At 38.1% G+C, this 18,750-nt stretch overlaps 1 protein-coding gene across 6 annotated transcripts in view; it reads right to left on the bottom strand.

Moving 5' to 3' along the window:
- FMN2 (formin 2) overlaps nt 1-18,750 on the bottom strand; it is a 234,585-nt gene that overhangs the window by 14,305 nt on the left and 201,530 nt on the right. For 4 of the 6 annotated variants that reach the window (XM_065589091.1, XM_042848380.2, XM_065589090.1 and 1 more), the window contains exon 17: nt 13,516-13,665. The exons of the other annotated variants lie outside the window; for them this stretch is intronic. In XM_065589091.1, the coding sequence (XP_065445163.1) occupies nt 13,516-13,665 (150 nt within the window). The remainder of the gene's footprint in view (nt 1-13,515; nt 13,666-18,750) is intronic. 6 annotated transcript variants of the gene reach the window in all.

Raw genomic sequence — 18,750 nt, 5'->3', positions numbered from 1 at the left:
TAGTACATGACAAATTTAAACATACTGACAAGGTTGGAATGTTGCATGCTTTAGGTAGTAGAAATGGTCACAACAAACCTTCCAACAACAAGCTAAGAGCAGACATTACTATTACACTTCGACAAGATACTTCATGAAACTCAACACCATTGTGCCTGTACAAATCCAATACATTGTGAGACAGAGTAAAAAACCAAGCGAGGCAAGAGATTTCATAGTTAGAATTAAATGGATTTTTAATCAGTTAAATAAAAGAAAAAAGGGATGTCACATGCTAAACAAAGGATTTAAACTGTTCTGTGAGGATTGCTCTGTCTTGCAAGTAACATGTTTATAATACTAAGACACATGAGCAATTTCTTTAAAAATCAGCCAAACCATTCAGTGCCAGATATTTCTCCAATCTCTGGAGTACCACATAAGGAAAGAGAGTTATAAAAATCTTTCTTGTGAAACTGTTTATGAAGAGAAGGGCTAAATGTGATTATTTCACCCTGTTTTTAAATGTGTTTATTTAATTATTTACTAAATATTCTTTTAGAGCAGAAGGTCATATTTCTTGCATGAGATAATCACAGCTAGAAATCAGAACTGTTAAAATAAAAGTAGTTTATAAAACACAAGCAAAAGTTTAGAGCTCTTGCACTAAGCTATCAGGGTTGAAGTGATGAAACAGACAGGATTCAGTAACTGACTGCAAAGACTTTTACACAGATAAGAAGCACATTATAATGTACCTGGTCCCATCAAATTGACGGATGAAACCTAACCTCTGCCTACCAACAAAGAGGTTATGCGTTGGACTATCTTGATATCACAGCCAACTTCTTGCACTGCTCCTTTAAGGACTGAGTAGCAGACAATAGCTGGCCGAAAGGCACTGTGATTAATCATACTTTGGCTCAGGGGATCAAGGACAAATGGATTAAAATGTTTTAATCTGACCACTTAAAATAGAAGCTAACCTGTAGCAGAACCCTGGACATTTTCCTCCTTTGTCAACAACTGATGTCCAGAACTGATGCCCAGTACTGCCCCGAGATGTCATTTCTCAAACACACATCTTGACAATACAATGAAAAAGGTGCCCGGTGTGTTTTGTAGATGAAGATTTCGTTGAGATTAGCAAGTATTGTAGATCTACATTTTATTTATTTTACTTTCAGAGATTAGTCCACATCTTTGGATGATGAAATCTGGCATAACTTCCTTGATTGTACATTATAGAAACGTGGAATCATAGGACCAGAAGGAACCTCGAAAGGTCTTCTAGTCCAGTCCCCTGCACTCATGTCAGGACTAAGTATTATATAGACCATCCTTGACAGGTATTTGTCTAACCTGCTCTTGAAAATCTCCAATGATGGAGATTCCACAACCTCCCTAGGTGATTTATTCTAGTGTTTAATTACCCTGACGGTTAGGAAGTTTTTCCTAATGTCAACCTAAACCACCCTTGCTGCTGTTTAAGCCTATTGCTTCTTGTCCTATCCTCAGGAGTTAATGAGAACAATTTTTCTCCCTCTTTCTGATAACTACCTTTTATGTACTTGAAAACTGTTATTTCCCCTCTCAGTCTTCTCTTCTCCAGACTAAACAAACCCATTTTTTTCAATCTTTCCTCATAGGTCATGTTTTCTAGACCTTTAATCATTTTGTTGCTCTTTTCTGGACTTTCTCCAGTTTGTCCACATTCTTCCTGAAATGCGGCGCCCAGAACTGGACATAATACTCCAGGAGAAGCCACATCAGTGTGGAGTGGAGCAGAAGAATTACTTCTCAGGCCTTGCTTACTACACTCCTGCTAATATGGCCCAGAATTATGTTTGCTTTTCTTGCAACAGTGTTACATGTTGACTCATTTAGCTCGTGATCCACTATGATCCCCAGTACTCCTTCCTAGGCAATCATTTCCCATTTTGTGTGTGTGCAACTGATTGTTCCTTCCTAAGTGGAGTATTTTGCATTTGTCCTTATTGAATTCCATCCTATTTACTTCAGACCATTCCTCCAGTTTGTCCAGATCATTTTGAATTTTAATCCTATCCTCCAAAGCACTTGCAACCCCTCCCAGCTTGGGAAAATTTACAAGTGTACTCTCTATGCCATTACTTAAATCACTGATGAAGATATTGAACAGAATGTGACCCAAAACGGATCCCTGTGGGACCCTACTTGATATGTCCTTCCAGCTTGCCTGTGAACCACTGATAACTGCTCTCTGGGAACAGATTTCCAACCAGTTATATACCTACCTTATAGTACTTCCATCTAGGTTGTATTTCCCTATAGTGTTTATAAGTAGGTCATGGGAGACGGTATCAAAAGCCTTATTAAAGTCAAGATATACCCCATCTACTGCTTCCCCCCTCTCCACAATGCTTGCTACCCTATCAAAGAAAGCTATTAGGTTGGTTTGACACTATTTGTTCTCGAAAAAGTCATGCTGACTGTTACTTATAACCTTATTATCTTGTAGGTATCTGCAAATTGATTGCTTAATTAATTAAGCATTTTGTGTGTGTGTTTTAATTAAGCTGACTGGTGTGTAATTCCCTAGCGTGTCCTTATTTTCCTTTTTATAGATGGGCACTATATTTGCCCTCTTCCAGTCCTCTGGAACCTCTCCTGTCTTCCATGACTTTTCAAAGATAATCACTAATGGCTCAGATATCTCCTCAGTCAGCTCCTTGAGTATTCTAGGATGTATTTCATCAGGCCTGGTGACTTGAAGACATCTGACTTGTCTAAGCAATTTTAACTTGTTCATTCCCTATTCTAATCCTACCTCATTTTCACAGGCATTCATTATGTTAGATGTTCAATCGCTGCTAAACTTTTTAGTGATGACTGAAACAAAGAATATGAACAAGAGGCTGCTAGGCAGCTCTCTTAACACCACATTCTACAGGCCATTACTGATCCCACTGAGGGTTACCAAAAGAAACTATACCATCTGCTCAAGAAACTCCCTGAAAAAGCACAAGAACAAATCTGCACAGACCCCTAGAACCCTGACCAGATGTATTCTATCTGCTACCCAAGATCCATAAAGCTGGAAATCCATCATCTCAGGCATTGGCACCCTGACAGCAGGATTGTCTGGCTATGTAGACTCTCTCCTCAGGCCCTATGCTACCATTACTCCTAGCTATCTTCGAGACACCACTGACTTCCTGAGGAAACTACAATCCATTGGTAATCTTCCAGAAAATACTAGCCACTATGGATGTAGAAGCTCTCTACACCAACATTCCACACAAAGATGGACTACAAGCCATCAGGGACAGTATCCCCGATAATGTCACGGCAAACATGGTGGCTGAACTTTGTGACTTTGTCCTCACCCACAACTATTTCACATTTGGGGACAATATATACCTTCAAGTCAGCGGCCCTGCTATGGATACCCGCATGGCCAACATTTTTATGGCTGACTTAAAACACGCTTCCTCGGGTCTTGTCTCCTAACGCCCCTACTCTACTTGTGCTACATTGATGACATCTTCATCATCTGGACCCATGGAAAAGAAGCCCTTGAGGAATTCCACCATGATTTCAACAATTTTCATCCCACCATCAACCTCAGCCTGGACCAGTCCACACAAGAAATCCACTTCCTGGACACTACAGTGCTAATAAGCAATGGTCAAATAAACACCACCCTATACTGGAAACCTACTGACCGCTATACTTACCGACATGTCTCCAGCTTTCATCCAGACCACAGCCTACAGCCAAGCTCTAAGATACAACCATATTTGCTCCAACCCCTCAGACAGAGACAAACACCTACAAGATCACGATCAAGTGTTCTTACAAATACAATACCCACCTGTTGTAGTGAAGAAACAGATTGACAGAGCCTGAAGAGTACGCAGAAGTCACCTACTACAGGACAGGCCCAACGAAGAAAATAGCAGAATGCCACTACCATCACCCCCCAACTAAAACCTCTCCAGTGCATCATTAAGGATCTGCAATCTATCCTGAAGGATGATCCCTCACTCTCACAGATCTTCGGAGACAGGCCAGTCCTCGCTTACAGACAGTCCCCCATCCTAAAGCAAATACTCACCAGCAACCACACACTACACAAAACAAAACACAAACCCAGGAACCTATCCTTGCAACAAAGTCCATTGCCAACTCTGTCCACATATATATTCAGGGGAAACCATCATAAGACCTAATCACATCAGCCACACTATCAGAAGCTCGTTCACTTGCACATCTACCAATGTGATATATGCCATCATGTGCCAGCAATGCCCCTCTGCCATGTACATTGGCCAAACCAGACAGTCTCTATGCAAAAGAATAAATGGACACAAATCAGACGTCAAGAATTATAACATTAAAAAAAAAAGTCAGAGAACACTTTAACCTCCCTGGACACTCAATTACAGACCTACAAGTCGAAATTATTCAACAAAAAAACTTCAAAAACAGACTCCAACGAAAAACTGCAGAACTGGAATTAATTTGCAAAATGGACACCATTAAATTAGGCTTGAATAAAGACTGGAAGTGGATGAGTCATTACACAAACTAAAAACTATTTCCCAGTTCTAATTTCCTCCCTACTGTTACTCACACCTTCTTATCAACTGTTTGAAATGGGCCATCCTGATTATCACTACAAAAGTTTTTTTTCTCCAACTGATAATAGCCCACCTTTATCGATTAGTCTCAGAGTTGGTATGGCAACCCCCATTTTTTCATATTCTCTGTGTGTGTGTGTGTGTGTGTGTGTGTGTGTGTGTATATATCTATATCTATATCTATATATATATAATCTTCCTACTATATTTTCCTCTGCATGCATCCTTAGCTCACAAAAACTTATGCTCAAATAAATTCGTTAGTCTCTAAGGTGCCACAAATACTCCTCGTTCTTTTTTCTGAAACAAAGAAGTCATTAAGCATCTCTGCCATTTCCATATTTTCTGTTATTGTTCCCCCCACTCCCATTGAGTATTGGGCTTACCCTGTCCTTGGTCTTCCTCTTGCTTCTAATATTACTCCAGTTTTTAACTTGAGTATTGAATGGCCTTTGGATCCATTTCAGTACTACAAGTCCTTGGCACTCTGCAAAACTTGATACTAGAGCGGATCAGAAATCTTCTGCTGGAATGATTCTCTGACCAAAAATGCAGTTTCTGTAAAATTTCTGGCTGGAAAATCTAAATGAAATTTTTCATTCTGGACAGGTTCAACCCAAATAGGAATATTTAGTTTTGAACTGTTCAGCTTAGAACTGATGTGAAACATTTTTCCGGATCATGGTGCATAGCCTTATTAAAGTTGTAATTTGGGCTCCCATTCTCTCCTATTGTCTGGGCTCTGTGGAGGACTACATCTCTCACATTGGAGAATGGACTCCCCTACAATCAAGCAGCATGGGACATCAAGGCATGAAAGTGACATCTCATGGGAGATGTAATCCGACCAGGAAGTCTGGCCCATAGGGAAGAATGGAGGTATCAGGTATTCATATAAGAGCACCCATGAGGCAAAGCACCACAATAGTAAATGCAGTTTAATGTTGAACTTAGAAGCATTTCATGTTAGTGCAATCAAAATGTTTGATTTTGGTTTAAATTATGTTGAAATGTTCATTTTGATTGAAAGTGTAGAAATGTTTTATTTCAACATTTCCTAATTTACATTTTTTGAATACTTCACTCCATGAAATATTTTAATATTGCATTTTTTCCCTCCTGATTTAGGATGACAAATGTTGAAACATTAGAATTTCCTGTGGGACAGAACTTCCGAATTTCACTCAGCATCACTTGGGACCAAGATCCTGGTGGTCTAGGGGATTTTGTCTTGCTCTGCTATGACAGTGGTCTCCAAACTTTTTTGATTGCGCACCCCTATCATTAAATTTTTTTTGAGCACGCACCCCTGCCGCAGAGCTGGCTCTACCATTTTTGCTGCCCCAAGCAAAACTGCCAAAGCAAAAAAAAAAAAAAAAAGTAAAAAGGCCACCCGAACTGCCGAAGTGGCACTGCTCCGGCGGCGCTCCTTCTGCTGCGCACCCCAAAGGATCCTCTTGCGCAACGAGAGAAAGGCCAATTGTGTAATAACCATGGTGTCCAACCATATATAGAGAAACATATCTGCACAAATACACACACACACACACACATCCAAAGTTCAAAAGGGCAACACTTTTAAAATTAAAGGAAATCCCATCCTTAAATCACCAAATGGTGCAGAATTGCCAACTCTTGTGATTTTATTACAAGTATCTCTCATACATATACATATATACACATACATACACACACAATGTTTCTATACCTCCTGATTTATACTAGCAAATTCATGAATTTTGTCCTTAGTCAAAGTGGTCACCATTTCCCATTACTTTCAACTAGACTGAAGCAAGGCTACCTTCAGGACAGATAACCATCATTTCCTTACATCCTACATCAGCTAATTTTACATTGATTTTGAAATGTGGCCTTGCTAGGCAATGCTACTAATCTTCATTATCACAGGAATGACACATTGAAGACTTATTATAGACATTTTTCACCCTCTGATTCTCCCCCCACTTCCCCATTCCTTACTAAGTGAATAGTTCCATGTTCCCAGATCTCTCATTCTCAGGTCTAATTTACTGGTTCTTATTATAAGGGTTAACAAAAGATCCCTTAAATTACTTTGGGAGGACATAGCTCGTGCTTGGAGATTGAATGCCCTTCTTTGCAAGCAATAGTGGCAGATTACCAGTATGTGTCTTACTCTGCAATGCATAGATATCTAATGCCAGACATTAAATTGCTCAACGGCAAGTTTTAAATCATCCTGCTGGGGAATCTGTAGGGAGACATACCAGTCTTTCTGCAGGGGGAGATCAATGAGCTGTGGAGACATGTTGGCCAGAAATCTCCCTTTCATCTAGATATACAATGTGACCAGCTTTATATATATACACCAAGTGCCAGCTTAACTGCTATTCTTATGGGAATGGGCAACTTTGAGAGTCAAATGAGGAATAAATTTAAGGGGTTACAGATTATTTTTAAAATGTCAAAGATTTAGCATGGGAGTTAAAAGGTTGGATGGAGTCAGTGAAATGAAGTTCTCATACTTAGTGTGAGGTGGAAGATGTCAGAACTTTACAATAATGAAGTAGATCTAGTTTATGACCTTCTCCCACCTACAGCTAAGAGTCAGTCAAAGTGCATTTCTATTAGCTCACACCCTATTTCATAAATATGTGCCAGAATGAGTAGACAATCAGTTTTCCCACACACACATTTAGGGGTTCCCAACTGTTCCTCTCCTTTTGTCTTCTTTTGTGCAAGCAGGAGCTCTTCCCCACGTTCAGATAGACTCCTACAATTTTGCAAGGGGTGGGGCTATCTGGGGCAGCAGTGATTGTCTGAAGAGACTGCAGCAGTACTCTGAGCAGAGGCAGAGAGAAAGGAGCTTCTGTGCCTACTCTGCCATGCAAAAAAGGGAGGCCGGATTATTAACAACGCCTCTCCAGGTTTAGTGACAAGGCTAGCAGGTTTTAATTAGGCTCTAATGCTGCTCCAGTGATACTGGCATTTTAAAATGTTGGACTTTTCCTTTTATTTACTTTTTAAACTTAAAATAAGGTTTGAAAGCCTTCACCTCTCATTGCTACTGTCATGAGCCAGAGTATACATAATAAAAAAAAAAAAAAAAGTTTGGCTCTGTTAGTCTTGAAAGACAGATTTTGCCACCCAGACCAATAGAAGACATTCCAATAGTTAACTTTGTATATACCTATACCCCACAAGGGTTTACTCACTCTGTATTTGACTGCCATCCAAGTGTGTCTGCACACTCTGGGGATTTTTCTCTGAGATTGAGGAATTTGCCCACCTCAGCCTGAAGATAAGACTCTAAGTGTGCTTCCACAGATTTCCCTCCTCCCAGTCAATCTTCAATTCTTGGGGAGGTTCTTGCCCTACCGCTCAAGACTATTCCAGGTTTATAGTCAGGTGGCACAGTTGTTCCTGCCTAGCCCTCTGTCTCCCTTCTTTGGATGGTAGAGAAGGCAGCCAGTGTTCCTTTCTCTCTGATCTGGCTCAAGTGCAACTAAATCTGAAAAAAATGCATTTAATGATGGCCACCTCATAACCTGGACGATCTAGAGAAACCAGAAGGAATTTAGAGAAATTTAAAAAAAATAGGAGATTGACGAGATTGATTTAAAAGGAAAAAGTTAAATACTTAGAGCTTGACATGCTCAAGGGGGACAGGATTAAAGCTGGGTGAAATTTTTTCACCAAAACCTTTTTTTGGTGAAAAATGCAGATTTGGTGACACTGAAACATTTTGCAAATTCATGTTGATTTTGCCAAATTGCTTCAGCCAAATAAAATAAAATAAATTAATTCCAAATGGAAATATTTCAAAAACATTTATTTGAAACAACTTTAAAAAAAATCCTTTACTTTTATGTACAATTTTTTTAAAAGATTAAAAAGTGCTTGAAGTAGTTATAAAGTGTTTCACTTTGGGTCTAACAAAACTTTTGACCCCAAATGACTTTTTAAAACTTTTTAATTAAAAAATATTTTCTGTTGAACTTGATTTTTTTCCCAATTTTTGAGAGCTGCTAATGAACAGAAAACTATGTTATTTGCACCACTCTAGATAAAATAGCTGCCTATAAACAAAACATTTCATATCTAGATGTCTGAGAGTCTTAATCCTAAATACTGAACAGGAAATGTTTGTTCAGGACCAAGATCAGACATTTCGATTCCAAATAGTGGATGTGCTACTTTCACCTACAACATGTTATATCCCTGAACACAGCTCTAATCCTACCCTAAGTGACCTGTCCTGCTTCCATTACACCCACTTTTCAGAATCCCATCACATGATCCACAAGGTCTGGCTGTAACATATACTGATAGACACACGCTCACAGCTCATAATATGTGAATGTAACATGTGGTCTATTAATGGCACATTGCAAAAATATAGTGGAAGAAAAAAGGTGAGATCATTCAAAGTTTGTTAGTTCATTAATTCAAAATCGAGCCAAATTCTAATGTTGGTGGGGTTGCACAGACGTAACAAGCGCTGAATTTGGAGCCAATTGTTTGCAAGCTTATGATATCCTTTCATCTCTGAAAAGATTATACCTGCCAAGATTGAATATCAAAACAAAGCCATTTTTAGTTATGAAACACAGAACAAAAGTATTTTAAAGTACAAAACACGCTTCTTTAAAAAAAAAGATATGTAAATAAAAAAGTGGCTAAATGGGTCTTGTTTAGACTTAAAAAACAAAAACAAACAAACAAACAAAAAAAAACAAAAAAAAATCAACCTTAGGCTGAGACCCAGCATACACAGTGCAGTTAAGGAAATCCCAATAGTACTAATGACAGAAATATGCTTTAAGTGTAAATTTCAGGTGCATTTTTCTTTTTATTGCTACTGTATTCAGCAGTGTCTTGTAGAATTTTCTCTGTGACTGGTATTTTCCATTTCTGCTTTATTTCATCTGACACAACTGAGTAGAAGCAGTTGAAAACTTCAGAAAAATGAATTTGTTCTTAACCTTGTGCCATTTTTCTTTGGTTTTTCTCATCTGGTAGCAGAGAAATACCAAGACTAGACACTGCTGTGTTTATCTTTTGCATATAAATGCCTGGCAAACCAATATACAAGCTGCAATCCAGACTGGAAAGTATTTAAAATAAAGAATTACTGACTGCTTTCTTTAAACATACACATTTTTGGCACATCTGTAGCATAAGGGTGCACCTTAGGAAAAAAAAAACATTTATAAAAGGTCTTTGGGTAAGTTATTGCATTAACAATTTGACTCACATTTACAAAGATTGGATAAGGAATTTCTACTATAAGAAGCTATCACTACTCCTTGTTTTCCCTACTGAAGACCAAGGACCTTAAAACTAGGCCAGAAATGCTGCTCACAGTGTAATCTTGTTAAACAAAGAAAATATTTTGGGGCTCAAACAAAAGAACAGGGTACAGTTCTTACAAATATGATCATTGTCAAATTGCTTTCCTTTTTGCAGCAGCCTGGCAATTATTTCCCCAACAACAGAATTATATTGCAACAGTCAAAGAAAAAAAAAGGGGGGCCTTATCAGACCTGTCACATAAATGTATACAGACAATACCTTGCTCTTTGATTTTAGTTACAGAAAATAAATAACTTGATTCACCATAGATAGAGAGAAGCAACCACTGTGATTTCAAAACACATTGCGTGAAATTCTGGCCCTACTGAAGTTAATGAAAGTTTTGCCATTGACTTCAAGGAGGGCAGGATTTCACCATTAAAATATTAGCACGAGATACCTAGCATGCAATCTAGGCACCAATCTTTTAGGTATAAATAACATCAGTGGCATCTGAGTGTCATGTATCATCACAAAGCAAATTACTGTATTTCAGATTTAGAGTATTTCCACATTGAGTTAAAAGCTAAAGTATGCACTCTCAGGAAAGTATTCATTTGGTAATAATTTAAGTCATGGAACCATAGGAACCATAAAGATGTAGAGCCCTGGGGACACTCTGTGGAAACAAAAGACCAGATCCTCAAATCCAACAGCCTTGATGTCAGTTTACACCAACTGTAGATATGTCCCTACATTTTAATTCTTACTGCAATTTAGAGGGAATAGGGAATACTATAGTGTTACACTCTCAGCCACTCTAGGGCCTTGCCCAGGTTATTCTCCATTTTACTCTTCCAGTACAAAGAGGCCTTCAATTCACAACATTCCTGTCCTTAATGAGAGGAGCTGGAAATGGCTACTACAACGGGTCAAGAAAACCATTCTGTCATTTGGCTGGAGGCACCTCTAGAGAACATATTTTTACTAGGGCTAGTTAGAAAATTTCCATTGACACTGTTTGATGGGAAAAAATTAGGTTTCAGCTAAATTAGAGTTTTCACAAAAAATATGTGCTTTCCACGGAAAATTCGATTGCTCATCAAAAATTTGGCCAAAATCAAAAATGTATAGATTGATAGATTCTGAAATGCCATTGTGGTGCCTCATAGGAGTTGTAATTTGGGTCACTCATTCTCTTCTATAATCTCCCACGATGCATCATGGCCATGCAACAGCCATGATGCATCACCTCCCTTCTCACCAAGATGTGAGACAATGGTAATCTGACTAGGGAGTCCACCTTACGGAGGAGAATGGAAGCACCTGACACCTGAACTCTCAAGAGGGACTGCAAATGACATTTCAGAATCTATATGTTTTGATTATCTGCTGAAATATTTCAGGTTTCTCATGTTTTGCTGAAAATGATATTTTCAACAGAAAAAGCTCACATTTCTGACCTGCTCTGTAAATTATTTCTTTTCCTCTAAGATTTTGCCTGTTGCCTCTATAGCATGTCCTTCTGGGGTTTGATTAGTTAACAGTTATATAGTTAGATGCAAATCATTATAATTAAGTAGCATTAATTATGATTAACCTTGGTACCCTGGGGATGGAAAGAGCAAGCCAGGACCTCCAAAATTCTTAATCCATGCTGACAGAACATTACAAAAAAACTTTGAGTCAGTTCAGCATGATGTTCTATTTTCTGTATTCCACATTCCTCATATCATAATGGAAAAACATTCATAAAAGTGGGTCTTTGTCTGCCTTGGATTAATTTTCCCCCTGGGAAGTCATGGACCTCTTTTTTTCAGATCATCTCCTCCTCCTCCTCCACACCAACTATATATGATGCCAAATATGGAGGATAATGATTTATGGTAGGGTAATAAGAAACACAAGCAAGTGAACACTTAATGGTCCTGTTTTCAATACAACTTCTCTTGTACCTCAAAATATATGGAGAAACAAAGCAAACAAACATTTGTATGACTAGCAGGTAATCCAAAAAGTGTTTTCAACATTTTCCATTTCCATAAAGAGCCAAAATGTATCTTCCCCATTTTTTGTTGTTGTTGTTGTTTTTAATACTAAAGGAAACAATATGTATAGTGAGAAGAGTTCTCACCATTTTAAGGAAAATAACCCAATAATCTCAAAAATAAAAAATGTTTTAAAAAACAATTTTATAAAAAATACATGGAAACACAACATAATCTTTTGGCAGCTATATCCCAGCATGGGAAACTGCAGACAGAATGAACTTGGGCTGAAGTTAAATACTAAAGAGAGATATTTAAGTATATGAAATCATTTCAGACAAGCAGTACTATGAAGTGCACCTCCATCCAGTAAGTACCTGCACTGTGTAAATATTTGCTCCATAAATTTGCAATAGAATCAGAGTCCAGTCTTTGTTTTCTTAATTGTGAAAAGGGCATTCACTCTAAAATATTTTCCCCTTTACTTAAAAATCAATAATGTGACTTAGCTACCTGATTTTCTAGGTGCTAGGTCCCAACAGTTTCCATTGACGTTAGCCACTCAGTAATCTAATTTCAGTGGGAATTATGCATGCTCAGCCCTTCTGAAAAGCAAGCCCTTTTTATTTAGGTGCCTAAATATAAGCTTACATGACAAATTTTGCTAATGTGAGTAATTTCATTAACTTCCCATGGAAGTCATTGAGATTACTTGTATGTGTAAAGTTGTGCATGTCTATAAACATTTGCTGTTTCGGGGCCTACATCTGTAAAATTTCATTTTATTTTGACATTTATTAAATCATAGCAACATTCTTATGTTCACCGAGTTACCAAAAATGATAACTATATACAGCATACAATAGACTTCGTAGCTCCTCTAATGTAAGGTGTAATCCACTTCAAAGTGCGTGTTAGAATGACTGGACAAGCTCCCGCTTATTTGACAGTCACAATCTTAACCAACATACTAGCTTGAGCTAAAGAGCCAAGATTTTCTAGCTGAGAGCTGTAACAGACCTACATCATCTGTGGATTGGCACAAAGGGGCACCTGTTATACACACAAACCAGAGGGTTTCAGAAGACACAGGCAGTTATGCCACTTTTTTTAAAGTGATCATGCCTTATTTCTATCATGGTGCAAGAAAGCTCAAAAAAGTAGAGTTTGGGTATTTTGTTTGTTTTGGTTCTCTTTGTGGGATGACCTTGCTAGATTTTTGTCTCCCCCTGCCATAATAGGTCAAATATTTTAGGATATCATATCTGGATACCGGGCCCTGTCTATGACTCACTATAACATATGCAGGAAAAACCTCTCAATGACTTTCAGGACTTAAGTGAACAAGATTTCATTGTCTGGATTAATAGTGATGTATCAATTACATGCTCTAATGCATCATTCATGGTCATGTGGAAAAAGACAGAAAAAGTTTAGCGCAAACTGAAATTTTTACTCATTAGTAGACTTCATGACTGTTAGGATGCATTTATAAAAAAACATTTCAATAAAAGTTTGTATCAGAAGCTATTTGAAAGACATTAGATGTATTTTTATGCCCACATTGATTTTTTCCCCTGAGATATTGCTCCTAATAATACTCTTTTAGAAAGAATATTAACAGTCATTGTAAAAATGAAGACACCTACTTTTCTTGCAAAATAAGTTTGTTTTCCTTCTTCCAGAGGTCTTTGAAGTCAGAACTGAATTCATGCCAAATACTGAAGAAAGCATGAGGTGACACTTCCTTCTCTCCCATTTTTGGTTTCATACAGAAATAGGCTGCAGTTTCCAAAAAGCTGCCAAAGACAACAAAACCACCAAGTATTTTATTATCTATTGATATAGAATTTTCTTTCTGCATCCAAAACCTGGCATAATACACAATTGCTATTGGTAATAGGAGTGAAATATAGAGATTATCTAGCTCTGATGTTTTCCTGTACATATTCTAATATATTTCCTCAGCAAGGGTTGGGGTTTGATATTTAATCTCACACACGGTTTTTAACAAAAGCATTGTCCATTCTAAAGCCAAGAATGAATGTACTCTCTTCGGAGCCCAGCAAAGCCAGACCTTAACTCCTTTCCTCGCATTGCATTTTTATTATATTTGAAACTATTTTCAAAACAGAGCTGAAATCTAAAGCAGTTCTAACCACAGTCTTTCACTATGACACAATACAATAGACAATCTAGGTGGAACAGTCCATAGAAAGGTGGTGTTAAAACAATTATTTTCTACCCTAGACAATAGCAAAACTGGTAGCAACAGTCATGCTAGAAAATACTTATCAATCATGATTCTGACATAACTGTGTTTGACACCCATTTCTGAACATAGATATTGCTAGCATAGATGACAAAGTAGCGTATGTAGAGCTGAAGTGCAAGCAAGAATTGCTCGTGAAGGATACAGGAGGCTACATACCAAGATTTAGCACAATGGCTGTGATTTCAATGAAATTTGAAAACCCCCATAATTAGAGCTTCTCTCCCTTAGTTCCAAATTAAAAAAAAAATGGTATCACGTGAAAAAAAAAAAAAAAAGGAATTTCAATTCAAAAGGATAAAGTTATCTCAAGGAATAGGTGTATAATAATTTTATTGAAATCTCATCAATTTTATTTGTAATTAAAATGCCAACATGTTCAAAATTCAAAATATTCTTCATACAATTATTACATCAAAATATGAGAATTTAAATTTTCACTTGTTTCTATGAAAAAAATGGCCAGTTTGTGAAAAAATGTTGTGGACAACAAAATGGCTCAGAATACAATTCAGATTTTTTTTTTTTATTTTTGTGTTACACTATTTGTGTAACACTTCCAAAGCCTGCTGGTTTGGGGTGCAGAAGAATGGGACAAGACGACAGTAGAGCAATGGACACTAAAAAAAGAGAGAAGAGACAGACAGGGAACCAGATTGGTGTCCCACGTCGTAATTCAGATTACTATTCAGCCACCCATGCAATAACATTTTATGAACCTTACATAGTGAGATCATATTAGTCACAGAATGAAATCTTGGCCACGTTGAAAACAAAGGAAATTTTGGCATTGACTTCAATGTGGTTAGGATTTCACCAATTGAACCAACTGACTGATTACCTTAATAATAGTTACAGCAAGAGTGCTAGGACAGTTAGTGCACATGCCAGCCAGCTAATCAAAAGCATATGCAGAGTGACGGGCATTACAGGATGGCATGGGAATCTTCAGGCACCTTTTGAGTCAGTGGCCATTTTTGAGTAAGCTACTTAAAGACCCTTCTGTGTTTGCAAAACACAGAAAAATCAGAAGCTCAAAGAAAGAAGAGGCTCTGTTCTGACAAACACCTAGGCAAAGAGGCTCCAACAAATGACACAGGGATATCAGACCCAATTATAGCATGAAACAAGGGAACCCTAGTAGCGAAAGGACTGATCTGCAAAAAACATTATCATGCTGACTAGAAGATGAACATCACAAGAGAATGAAAAACAGTCATCTCAAGTAATATGTTTAAATTTGAGGAAACAAGCTATAATACCTCTACATGAAACTATCTCATCAAACAGGGAGCCAGGCCAGAATGAAATTCCAACAAATATGTGTTTGAGTTTGATAAATGGTACTAACATTTACAGAAGATATGAAGGCTTTCATTAACAATCCATGGGATCAAAGGGAGTTAGTGAGGCTTTTCCTCTGATCATTGCTAATCTTGCTGGGAACCACCAGTATAGCCAATTCAGCCATATATCTAGCTTTAACTCCGGCTAATGGCATTCCTTCTTCCAGTCAGTTACAGCAAAATGCAAGTCCCCTGCCAGATTGATCACCTCCCATGGCAACCAATTTGAGGGAAGGGGAAATTAAGCTGCTTGTAAAACGTGAAAGACCAGAAGCTTGGCAGATTGTCAGTTAATGTGCCATTTTTCTAACACCTGTTCGTGCAAATACAGAAGACAACCTGCGACACAGTTGGGCCTAAAAGCAGGAAGCCCCAGGAATCTAGCTAGTTATCCTGGTAGCACAGGTGAAAAAAAATCCAAAGTAATCATTTCAACTTCTTCAGTCAGAGGTATTTTGATGTTCTCCTTATTGTATCTTGAAAGAGAAGGTGGTAAGATTCTGATATGAAAAGCAAAAGATCAAGATAAAGCAAGGGAGAAGTGACCCTAGATCCCCAGAAATTTGGGAAGGAGTAACTTGTTTATATTAGCATACTCTGTGAATATCAGATTTTGAAATCCATAAGATTACATATGTTAAAATAGAGAGACCTCAAAGCTGACTTTGGAAGGGACATTCAGTTTATGTCTCAATTACAAAAAGGGATTTAGACAAAGCTGCAAATAAACCCATAAGGTTAGGAGGGGATATTGCCATTTCAGACCACATTACTGAGCCACACAACAGATACCTTCTACATTGCATTTCAGCAGGGCAACTCATCCAAGTGCTTTGCTGGTCCTTTAACAAACCCTGAAGCAAAACACATTCCAGTAGTGCTTATAGCTACATGGGCAGCATGTGTATGGTAGTCAGAGTAGGGGATTGGGACTCAAGACCCCTGGGTTCCATTTCCAAATCTGTTTCAGTAACATATGACCTTGTGAAAGTCACATACGCTCCCTGTGCCTCACCTACCCTATCTGTGAAACGGGTATACGTACTACTCCAAAGAGGTGTTGTGAAACTTGCTTAATGTTCATAAAGCACTATGAGTTCATCAGATGAAAGGTGCCTAAGTCCCCCATACTACTAAGTCATGTTTCAAAACAACACAAAATCTGTGTGTCAGAGAAGGTGGGAGAGAAGAGGGTTAGGGTTATTTTCAAGGATTAATAGAGGTACAGGAGGTCAGTGGCTTTGTTCCAGTCAGTGTGACTTTTCAAGCCTGATTAAAAATAAGGCATTGATGTTCACACTGCTGCCTTATCCAGACAGGGCAAAGGCCAAATATCTGTTAAAAGGATTTTAAATAGGTTTTCATATTCCCCACACTGGCCCCAAAGAACATTTAAATGTCTTTAAATCTGCTAAATCTGTGAAGGTGGTGGTTTCTGAGAAAATAAATAAGGAAGTTAGATTAGGGAAGGTGGTTAGCTTCCCTCCCTCCCCCAATCTTCCCGCCCCCCAATCTAGTCTCTAGAAACTTAATTGTTTCATTTCCAGGCACATTTCAGAAAAACATCCTAGACCTTGCTACATGCTACTTATTTTACACCTATGCTATTGTGCATTTTTCTACAGATATTCAACTACATAAAACAACTAAACCTAACAATCAGCATTATTAGAAAAACCTGACAATCACATCTTTAAACCTACTCTCCACCAGCACGTCTACCTACTGGGTCAAATCAATTAGAAATATTTTGTGAACAAGCCATAGATTGCTTTATCATTTTGTTCTCCAGTTAACACACTACAGCAGCTCACAATGATTCAAATTCAGGTCTGCCATGTGTCATACATTGATTAGACAACTATCCGTTCATCTGGCCAATTTATCAATACCAACAAAATGTGTGTGTATGGAGATCGCTCTCTTAATTTGTGGATGATATGAGAGTGCCTATTGCTGAAGGAAGAGGAATGGAGGAACAAACCAACAAATTGGCACTTTTAAGAAATGAATCAGAATTAGTGCTACTCAGCAATGAAGAAACAGCTGCAGAGTCTCCTCAGAAGGGGCTACCCAGGCTCCAGCAGCCAACAAATAAAGGTAACTGTAGGTCCAGAGACATAGTTTGAATGTCACTTGCAGTGACATTATTCCTGGCTGACCTTACTGAGAGATGGTTAACCCACACTCTCTCTCTCGCTCTACATCCCAGTTCCAAACACACAAAACAAAACACCTGCAGGCACATCATAATAGTAGTGACCAATCTAAACATGGATTTAAGAGCATGAAGATGATTCTAGGTTGTTTAACAACAAATGAAGGATTTCATCTGCAGCTTTACTTGGATGCTCCTGATACCTCAGGTTTTGGAGTCTAAATGATCAGTTACTATTGATATGCCCTAAAGTCGCTACTCACTTTAGTAAATTTGAGTTTAATTAATTGACATTACCTCATGGGATTTTCCCCCACGGTAGCAGTTGTGAGGCTTTTGGGTTCCAGAAGCATTCCCTGATTCAGATAGTAGGTCTACCTACTTCATAAAGTACATGCTATCCAGTGATTAAAGTCACAGGTAAAACAGCTAATAACTAAGGTCGAGTAAGGGGAAGTGTAGGTATGTTTGGAGAGGGAGAAGAACAGCTAGATGTAATCAACAAGACAGTATACAAATGCATGCAACTTATTGCTCTATTTAAATTTGACATGAGTTGTATTATATTAAGGCCTAACTTGTGTAGTGAGGCTTTATAAGTCCATTATAAGGGCAAAATTTGGCCCTTTGGATTTAAGGTGAGACATGAAAACAAGAGTACAGTGTATAGCTAGCAGTTAGTGGCTGCTTTCTGGAAAGTTAGTCAAATGAATTGTCATTATTAACCCCTCTCGGCATCATTTTGTTTAGAGGCAAAAGCAATGACTAATATTCAGTTGTCTCTTGTATAGAATATACAGCTCATATAGTATAAACATATTAGTGAGAACATGTAACCATGGAAACTCCATCTATCTGATCAAGGTTAGGCTTATGATTTGGAGGGCTCTCAGCAGCTCTAGCAGGTGGAATTAAGCCTCTTTCCTCTTGGGTCCTGCTTCAAAAAAGGATAAAAGGGGCTGGCCTCCTAGTTTCTGAGATAAAAGACTGGGAGAAACAGGATCCCAAACAGTCACTTGGACAAGTTGGTATATTTCATTCGGGTTCCCTTTTTATTGTGGTTTCAAGGTTATGAGTGCATTTTCATACACTGTTTTTACACATTTCC

The sequence above is a fragment of the Chrysemys picta genome, chromosome 3, assembly GCF_011386835.1.
Source record: "Chrysemys picta bellii isolate R12L10 chromosome 3, ASM1138683v2, whole genome shotgun sequence".
NCBI classification, from domain to species: Eukaryota; Metazoa; Chordata; order Testudines; family Emydidae; genus Chrysemys; species Chrysemys picta.
The sequence above is the reverse complement of the archived record's forward strand: the minus strand, read 5'-3'. Positions and strand labels throughout refer to the sequence as shown.